Raw genomic sequence first — 9,609 nt, forward strand, 5'->3', positions numbered from 1 at the left:
CACACTAGATGCCTAAGCTTCCACTGACTCTGCCACAAAGTGGTAGGCCACACAAAAACAGCAGAGTTCCTGTTGTTCTCAATGGCTTCCACTTTGTTACAATGCAACCAGCGGTTAACTCCAGAATAATTAGTAACAAAGAAATATCACACCTAATTGTGGCACCAGAGGTGTCCTATCACGGTACCATGGTGGAATCAACTCTACTTGTGGTAGCAACCCATTCTTTGACAAATGTTTGTAGCAGCCCGCATGCTTGACTTTATACGCCCGAGTTCAATGATTTGGATCGGTGAGTGAATATTTTTGACAATATAGTGCGAGTACGATTGACATACAAGTCCACAAATAGTCGATGGAAATGGCAAGTGTTGCTGTTCATTCCCTTGAGGTAAAGGACTGCCTTGCCTTTTCAGTTATTTCTGTCCACAGGGCAGGTTATTGCTAGTACATTCATTTAATAGTTGAACGACTCATAATTTTTTGGGTTGGCTCACTTCTTTTAAACACCATGAGCTAATGAAATAAAGCTGCCATAGACAAGTAAAATAATCACCTTTTTTTTTTACTATGTGATTGAGGACATAAAATTCTGAGATTATGCATTTTATTTTAATTTTACTCATTTAGTAACTATTTACTCAACTTTCCAGGTTGGCATAATTTTATCTGATAGGGTCACTCACATTTGGTAGTCAGACTTTAAGGACTGAGATGGATGAAATGTAATGACACTGTTGTATAACAAACTCCTTTTGAATCACTGATGCAAATAGCTACAGTGGTTCAAATCACGATAGAGCTGACTGTGCTTAAAGTTCAAGAAAACTTGCATTAAATCTTAAAATTTGATACATTTAAGGGTTGCTGAGGGAATCTTACCATGAGGGGTTTATAATTAAGAAGTTGATCGTACAAAGTTGGTTCCAACTTAAACCATGTGCCTTCTTTCATACCATAATGAAGAGATGTTGAGAAGGGAAAGGCACTGGGAATTGGCAGATGTAAACCAGAACCTCCACTCAGTAAGGTCAGAGGATGTGACATGATTTGACAACTGTTTAAGCATCCATGTCATTTTCAATCTAGCGTTGCTCTAATGGGCTGCATCATGGCTGTATGGACTCCTGTTAAGTCAGTGATTTCCATTTTTATTTTATATGTTGTTTCATTTTAAAACATATTTGACCTTTTCTTCCCTATATGATCATAATGTGTCAAGAGCCTAATAAAGTTGTATGAAATTAAACACTTTGACCCATGTACTGCAGACAGCTCTTTGAAAGTTGTGTGCTGCTGATGAAAGACATGAAATGCAAACAAATCCTGCATGACAGAGCATCATTCATCCTATAAAGAGCTGACACTTAGCAATATTAGATTAAACCCATTTATTTTTGAAGGACAGTGTCCCCCCCCCACCAAATGAAGCCTTATATCAAAAACAAATAACTGTAGGAACATAAAAATGTTAGACTTTAGGCTCAACCTCAGTTGTAAATATTTTCCTTTAATATTTTCTGTTGATTGGAATGGCCTGGGAGCTTGTTCAGAGTTCTGGTTCTGAGAAAGCCCTCTTCCCTTTGGAAGGAAGGTAGTGACAAAGCAAGGAAGTGGAGAACAAGGGGTTGAAGTGAAGGAGGTATTGGGTGCATTTCCAGGTTTACATGGCAAACAGAATTAGGAATGCCACCATCAGACAGAAGAGGCCCATAGCCTCAGATAGAGCAAAGCCTAGGATGGCGTAGGAGAAGAGCTGCTGCTTCAGGGAAGGGTTCCTGTGAAGGAGAGCAGACAGGTACAAGGATACATTCAGATTCTGTTCCATTACAACTAAATACATGTAGGTCATCTTGCAGGGTCACTTTTACACCCCCTCGAACAACAGACCTGTAGTACCAATTTTAGCACAAAGTTTCACCATCTACAACAAGAAATGTACCAGTTACACTCTTTGCAACATTTCTGACAGATTTTGGTCTAAGAGCTTATAGTTATTTATGGAATTTTCAGGGGTTTTACTGTTAGTAATAAAATGGACCATTAATTTCACATTGACACATCTCAAAGTCTAGTTGGGGATCGTGTTAGTATGCCACTTTTAGCTTTTCTTCCTGCATTTAATGTTAACTACTGCAGTAATGTAGTTAATCCTGGTGGAAATGTATACACAGCCTTACCTACAAGACAAAAACTCCCTGATTCTGTCACCAGCAGAGTGATAATGCACCAACTAACATTTTAGTACAAAGTGCTTCAAGAACCCACTTTCTACATAAGCCCACAGATTTATGGGGGTTTTTTTGTTTTGTTTTTTCTTCCATCATGCAACTATTTATACTACAACCTGATTTTCAGTTTGTTCTGAGATCAAGAAGCAGCTCTCAGGCACATTTTCTTGGATGGGATTTCAAAAGTTCAATTTCCAGACTGATTTAACCCTCATAATGTCCTCCCGATTTCCATACACCTGTGGTCCTCAGGGGTCAAAAATGTCCCCACTTCATTTGAGTGTTTTTTTTAAAGTATAAATTGTCAATCAATTCAGTGTTACACCATAGTTTTACTTAAGACCAACACATTAACACAAAATTTACCCTACATTATACATTTTAGGGCCACCAGACCTTGTTTACATAAAGGTCTGGTGCCCACCAGAAAACACAATGTTTTCAAGTGGAAATAAACAAAATAAAATATTTAATTGTTTAGATAATTTTGACTAACTACAGAGTGCTGTATGTTGAACTTTAGTGAGAAATTTTTTTTTTTTTTTTTTTTTTTTTTAAATGGCAGCACATAATCACACCTGTGGTCCTCAGGGGTCAAAAATGTCCCCATCTGGTTTGATTGATACTTAATTAATATGAAGTGGATTTTTCCCCCACTTAATTAAAAATGGTAAATGGTAAAATGGTAAATGGCCTGTATTTATATAGCGCTTTACTAGTCCCTAAGGACCCCAAAGCGCTTTACATATCCAGTCATCCACCCATTCACGCACACATTCACACACTGGCAATGGCAAGCTACATTGTAGCCACAGCCACCCTGGGGCACACTGACAGAGGCGAGGCTGCCGGACACTGGCGCCACCGGGCCCTCTGACCACCCACCACCAGTAGGCAACGGGTGAAGTGTCTTGCCCAAGGACACAACGACCGAGACTGTCCAAGCCGGGGCTCAAACCGGCAACCTTCCGATTACAAGGCGAACTCCCAACTCTTGAGCCACGATCGCCCCACTTAATTCAAACATTTTGATACAATTTCTTTTATTCCATTTCAAATTTAAGTCTGATAAAAACATCATAAAAATGAATTTTTTCTTTGTTTTCGGGTAAAAAATAAATTAAATCATCAGTTATTGTGATTATTGTTTCACAACCAGAGTCTGTTGCTTTAACAGATTATCACAGACGAGTTTATGTCAAAGTTAATTTAGAAAGCTGTTTTTAAACTACTTCAAGTTTTTTACTGGCAGCAAATAATCACATCTTTTGTCCTCTGGGCTCAAAAATGACCCCGTTTGCTTTGACCGTTTATAAAGCAACAAGTATAAAATATCATCCATCTCTGTGTTTCAAGGTTTTATTCAACTTTATTCCAACTCATTACCTGACAGTTTTCTATATTTTGGCATGGTAGGACACCACGGCATGGGTCTGAGTGAAGGCAAACTTTCATGAGGACAAAGGCGTGTCCATATTTGACACAAGTGCAGGAGGAAACTCATGTTTATTCCTCTGCACTGGTCCCATCATGGACAGCATTCTTTTCTGCAGTTGCAGGCCTGCAATGTTAGGGACAACTCATGTGTCCTGGCTACAGGACAGACTGTTTGCCATTGTGCACTAGCATGTTCCATGTACAGCTGGACCTGGCATCATATACTGCCCATGGTTTTATCTCAGTGTTCCCTGGTTTACTTGGGATGTTCTGTTGGAATGGACAGAGTCCTCTGAAGGGGACTTGGTGCTCATACAGTCACATCAGTACCAGGATCTCACATCACAGCAGGAGAAACACCCACTTGTTGCATACACCTCAAATGGGAGCACGTTTGTGTCATGAACGATCATCTATTGTGTCTTTATCAAGAAATATAACCTTTTTGTGCTTCTATGATTAATATTGTGTTAGTATGAAAACTTCTCTACCAGACTCAGGATGTCATAAACTGGCCGTAGCGACTCTACTGGATGCACGGCCGTAAGAATCAACATACCCACATATGCCTACAGCTGCATTTGATCCATTTTTCCTTCCTCTCTCATTGTCCCTCCTTTGTCATTGAGTTGGCTATAGAGCAGGTCCTCTGCTAATTCTGCTAAGCCCAGTCACTTTCTTTCCAAGCTCCTCAGACTACCATGTCCTGGATGCCTGAGAACCTACTTGAACATAGTTCAGATTCTTCATCCACTTCTGCAGGTGGGTGATGTGCTTTTTCAGAGAAAGGGTAGCATGTGCTCTAAAAATGGACAATATTTTCTTTATTTTCTAACCCTGGATCTTCCTGAACAGTGATTCTCCCTCCTCATTATACTAGAGGACAATATATGCTTTTGTCTTACTGGTCATTGCTTTGATGAGCATACTCTTATTTTACCATGTTGTGCAAAGTATGCAAATCTTCAGTGCAATGGAGGCTTGTGAGCATACTTTGTGTATTATTGTAAGGTCTACCTTACAATACGAAGCACCTTGATGCGACTGTTATGATTTGGCGCAGTATAAATAAAATTTCATTGAATATAGAGCATCTGCCTCCTCATTGTGCTGCCTGTTGTTGTGACCAGTGCTTGACCCCACACATCAGTAATCCAAGATCAAAGAGGTTTGAAAGCAGTATGGTGTGAAAATACAGCTCCTTGCAACACTTTGTACTTCTGATCATTTTGTCCACGAGGACCACAGGTGTTATAAAATCCAATAAAAACCCCATAAATAAATCAAACTACTTAAAATTTATTCCAATCATGCATAGCATAGTATTGAATATCTTCTATTTTCAGACCATTTGATTAATAAAAACACATTTTTGATAGCAAGGACAACACAAGGGTTTTAAAGAGAATTTAGCAAGCCAGCATATTCTGTCCATTATTAGTTTTATTCAATGGCTTGAAGCAATCAGCCATTAATAGTATGTGTTGCTGCTCATTTTAGTGAGAGAAATGAAGCATTCATATGTTGCTATAGATGTAAAGACAGAGCGTTAGTCAGATGCTTAAAATGACTCTTCCAATGTCTGTCGATGCAAATAAGGAACTGATGACAGCTTGACCAGCTTTCAAGTCTTCAAATTAGTGAAGTTTTAAAACAGACACTACTGGTAGTCTCCCCTCCCCCCCCAAAACAACTATGCAACCCTTCAAGCTGATGCATAAAAACATTACCTGGCATAGCCAATGATAAGGCTGCCAAACACTGTTCCGATTCCAGCTCCAGAACCAGCCACACCAACTGTGGCAGCACCAGCACCAATGAACTTGGCAGCAGTGTCAATATCACAGGAAATGGTGCTGGTCCGGAAGGAGCGGGTCAGGACTGCAGATTGGCTGACTGGCAACAGGGCCTGGGTGAAGACAAAAGAAAATGCATGTTTATGAGTATTACATTAACAATTTGAAACATTTGCAGCCTTTAACTAACAAACTGATTGCATCTAAACAAGATAAACAAGATCCTTGAAATTACTTTTGGAAACCACCACTCAGTGTAAAACTATTAAATTAGTTTTGAGTCATGTCACTCATCCCATAAGCACATCACAGTACTGATTTTACATGTTGCAAGTGAACAGTGCAGTGATTCAGTTAAAGTATTGACCTGTTGCTCCACTGTGCCTTCAGGTCTGTTGAAGAGAGAAACTGTGACTGGCCGTGTCAGGACTCTGGAACCCCCACGCAGCTGTAAGCAGACCAAAACATTACAAGTAAACAATCTGAGCAACCAAGAGAAGAACCAAGCACCGGGTTAAGTGATAATGAATATATTTGTGTTTAATTTAAAGCTCTTGACAGCATTTTCGAAACAGCACAAGTGTTATATTTTGGCGTGAACATCAACACGCAACAGCATGACTGGACTATGAAGCAAATCGCCCAACCCAGTTGGCACAGTGAGTTTTGCACTGTACATCAAGATGCCGTTAAAGGTTTTTAGCTGGCAATGCCACTGTTCAAGCTGCATGATTTGATCATATTATGTTAACACTACTTTCACATCCCTGTGGTAAAATATTCCAAGTAACTGATAAGTCTTTGCATGAAAATAAAACCAATTGAAACTTGAACGGTTTATGTTTCACCCCAAACAATTAAAACATGAATTAATGAAGAACATGATGATTTAACTATCACGTTATCAGGTAACATACCACAGCAGGAGAAGTGACAAACTTGGTGCAGAGATACATGGCTGGAATCTAGAGAGAAAAAATTTAAAGTTAGTGTTCCGACACATTCATTTCTAGATAGTGAGAAGGATTCAGTCCAAGGTGACACAGTATCTTCAGTTAGAGAAGGCAGAAGTGACCTTCAAAAACTTGGCAGGTATGCATTTAGGCAAGCCACAATTAATTTGGATATACAACAGTCATGGTGATGTGGGAAAGTGGATAAACATTTTTTTGGGGAAAGATGGGATTTAACAATGTTCATATTTGTTTCAAAGAATAAAAACCCCAAGAACTGACAAGGTATAGATCCCAGAAATACATACTGTGGATAGTTTCCATGTGCAAAATTGATCTTGTAAGTTGTTTTTTTAAATTTAATAAAGGAAGAGCCATTTCAAATACAGGACGGGTATGATAGCAAAAACTGATGGGCTTGCTGTTGCCTGATGCACCTCATCTAATCCAATTTGAATGCTTACTATCAGGGTCAACTCTAAACAAACTAATAGATGTCCACTTACGTTGCACAACGAATGGCTTTGAGACAATTCAGGACATTTCTACTTACTGTGAACAGAGCCGTAATTTTTTATTTTTAAAGGCCAGTTTACTGAGGAAAAAAAACAACAACTTAGTTTCAATCCTTTAAGTCCCCTGCTTAGACAGGGGTCTCAGGGGGGTTGAATTATTGTCCTAGAGCAGCACCGGAGCTAAGCTACTTAGCACACAGCCCTGAAGGTCAAAAGTGGACAGCAAGCAGGCACATAAGGCCAAGACGACAAGCACGGCGCACGACACTAAACCATTTCAAGCCAGGCTAAGATGCAGTGACAAAAGGTTATGTGACACCACTCGTGTCCACAGCGGCGTCCTTGCATGCGCGTACTGATTCAAAGCTCGGCAGGCCCAGACTGTCAGACACTTTACGTTTAGCTTCCTGTCATGGTAGCTTGTCCGCGATAAACCCGGCATAGGACCCGTTGCTTGAGTGGCGAAGCAACAACCACAGCAAAATTGACTCTTCATCTTAATACTAGCCTAAGTTCACGTATATGAATGCAGCTAAAAATACAATTCTGTCATTCATCAGAACCACATCATTCAATAAACGTCCTAGCATGCTAGCAATCCAATGCTACCACTAACAATTAGACATACGAACATAAGATATACTACGCCATTTAAATGCCAGAAAACAAAAATAATAAAACGCCTTAACTGAGTAGAGACGAAGTGTATGAAGTAATACAGGCAAATATTACCGGTTAGATACGGATTTCAGGGACTCCTGAATTAGTTGGTCTTGTGCACAGCTGCAGTCAAAAAAGGCAGGACGCGTTAAACCGTCACCTTGTCATTTATAAGCTTAGCGTCTACGTCCTAAACGCTCATTGGTCAGAAACATCCACTCTTCATTCATAACTGACCCAGCTTGTCAGGCTAGCTAGCCTATCAGATAGAGCTTTGTTGAACCACTAATGCTGTGACTGGCCGTTACTTTTAAGAAGGTGGGACCAAAGGAAACGTTATTATTTTACTGGACAATATTGCCGGGAATGTCGAATCTACGTGGAGCGATGTTTTAAAGCACATTCAATCCTATAAATATATATTATTTTTTGGAAAGTCCAGATCGCTTGAGTAAGTCAGGGTGCGTTCTATTCGTCCATTTTGCTTAGGAAACTTCTTTGACACGTGACCCGGAAGTATCTCTGTAGAGGCCATGATGCGTTCCGGATGAAGTCGGAATTCGTAATTTCCGAGTTCCCAGTCGGAAATGTGAGATGTTTCAATTCTCAAAAGCTAAGGAAATTAGGTTCACTGTTCCTTTATTACCTCACTGATTAAAGGATAGAAATAATAATAATTCACAATTCATCATAATTCATTTCGACCATTCATGAAAACATTTCAAATTCAAATTTTATTTGTCACGTACACAGTCATACACAGTACGATATGTAGTGAAATGCTTGGACAACTGCTCGTGACCTAAAGAAAACAAAAAGGAAAAGGCTATGAATAAGATAGGAAATAAATATGAAAAATTAAAAAGGGTAAATTTAACTAGGAAGGAATAAAATATAAATTAAGGTTAAAAATGAAATAACTGTACAACACAAATTAGAATGAAGGGTAAATTTAACTGGGAAAGAATAAGATAAAATATATAAATTAAAGTTGAAAATAAAATAACTGTACAGCACAAATTAGAATGAAGGGTAAATTTAACTGGGAAATAATAAGATAAAATATATAAATTAAAGTTGAAAATAAAATAACTGTACAACAAAATACACAATATAGAACTATATAAGAATGTATGAAGAAATATAAATAAATATATACACAATAACAGCAGCTGTACAAGTATTAACTGGAAATGGAGAATGTAGTGACCAGTGTTGTGCAATCCACATTATGTCTTGTGCAGTGCAAATATGCTTAAAGTGATTTAAGTGATGAAGTGAAAACAATGTCCAGAATGTCCAGTGTGTGTGTAAGAACTATATGTGTGGGTCAGTACTGTGTGGTGGTGTGATTGAGAGACCGTATCGCCTGCGGGAAGAAGCTCCTCCTCAGTCTCTCTGTGTTGGTCTTCAGGGAGCGGAATCGCTTTCCTGACCTCAACAGAGAGAACAGTCCGTTGTTGGGATGGCTGAGGTCCTTCACGATCTTCCTGGCCTTGGTCCAGCACCGCCTGCTGTAGATTGAGTGCAGGTCAGGGAGCTCGGAGCGGATGGTGCGCTCAGCTGACCGCACAACCCTCTGTAGAGCTCGTCTGTCCTGCATGGTGCTGTTCCCGAACCAGGTTAAGATGTTTCCCGCCAGGATGCTCTCTATGGTGCACGAGTAAAAGTTCCTGAGCACCTTGGAGGGCAGTTGGAAGTCTCTCAAGCGTCTGAGGTGGTAGAGACGCTGACGGGCCTTTTTCACCACAGTGTTGATGTGACAGGACCATGACAGGTCCTGCGTGATGTGAACTCCGAGGTATTTGAAGCTCTCCACTCTCTCCACTGGGCACTCGTTGATGACGGGGGTCTGGTAGTTCCTCTCCTGCTTAGTGCTGAAGTCCACTATCAGCTCCTTTGTCTTACTGACGTTTAGAAGGAGGTTGTTCCTCTGGCACCAGTTCTCCAGATTCCTAATCTCCTTCAGGTAGGCCGTCTCGTTGTTATCAGAGATCAGGCCCACCACGACGGTGTT

General features: G+C 40.0%; 1 protein-coding gene across 1 annotated transcript; it reads right to left on the reverse strand.

Annotated features, from left to right (window-relative positions):
* Window positions 1–1,376: 1,376 nt before the first annotated feature.
* Window positions 1,377–7,799, reverse strand: atp5mc1 (ATP synthase membrane subunit c locus 1). Its single transcript, XM_082529458.1, has 5 exons — window positions 7,665–7,799; window positions 6,382–6,429; window positions 5,832–5,912; window positions 5,399–5,577; window positions 1,377–1,778 (listed from the first exon to the last, which is right to left on the reverse strand). The coding sequence occupies exons 2-5, from the start codon at window positions 6,418–6,420 to the stop codon at window positions 1,664–1,666; spliced, it is 414 nt and encodes a 137-aa protein (XP_082385584.1). The 5' UTR covers window positions 6,421–6,429; window positions 7,665–7,799; the 3' UTR covers window positions 1,377–1,663.
* Between the last annotated feature and the right edge of the window lie 1,810 nt (window positions 7,800–9,609).

This window comes from Aulonocara stuartgranti (genome assembly GCF_965226115.1).
Source record: "Aulonocara stuartgranti genome assembly, chromosome: 4".
Lineage (NCBI taxonomy): Eukaryota > Metazoa > Chordata > Actinopteri > Cichliformes > Cichlidae > Aulonocara > Aulonocara stuartgranti.

Coding starts and splice junctions, on each gene's coding strand:
- atp5mc1 (XM_082529458.1), bottom strand. CDS start 6,420: ATGTATCTCTGCACCAAGTTTGTCACTTCTCCTGCTGTG. Junction 5,578..5,831: donor AAGGCACAGTGGAGCAACAG/GTCAATACTTTA, acceptor GTCTTCACCCAG/GCCCTGTTGCCAGTCAGCCA. Junction 1,779..5,398: donor CTTATCATTGGCTATGCCAG/GTAATGTTTTTA, acceptor TCTCCTTCACAG/GAACCCTTCCCTGAAGCAGC.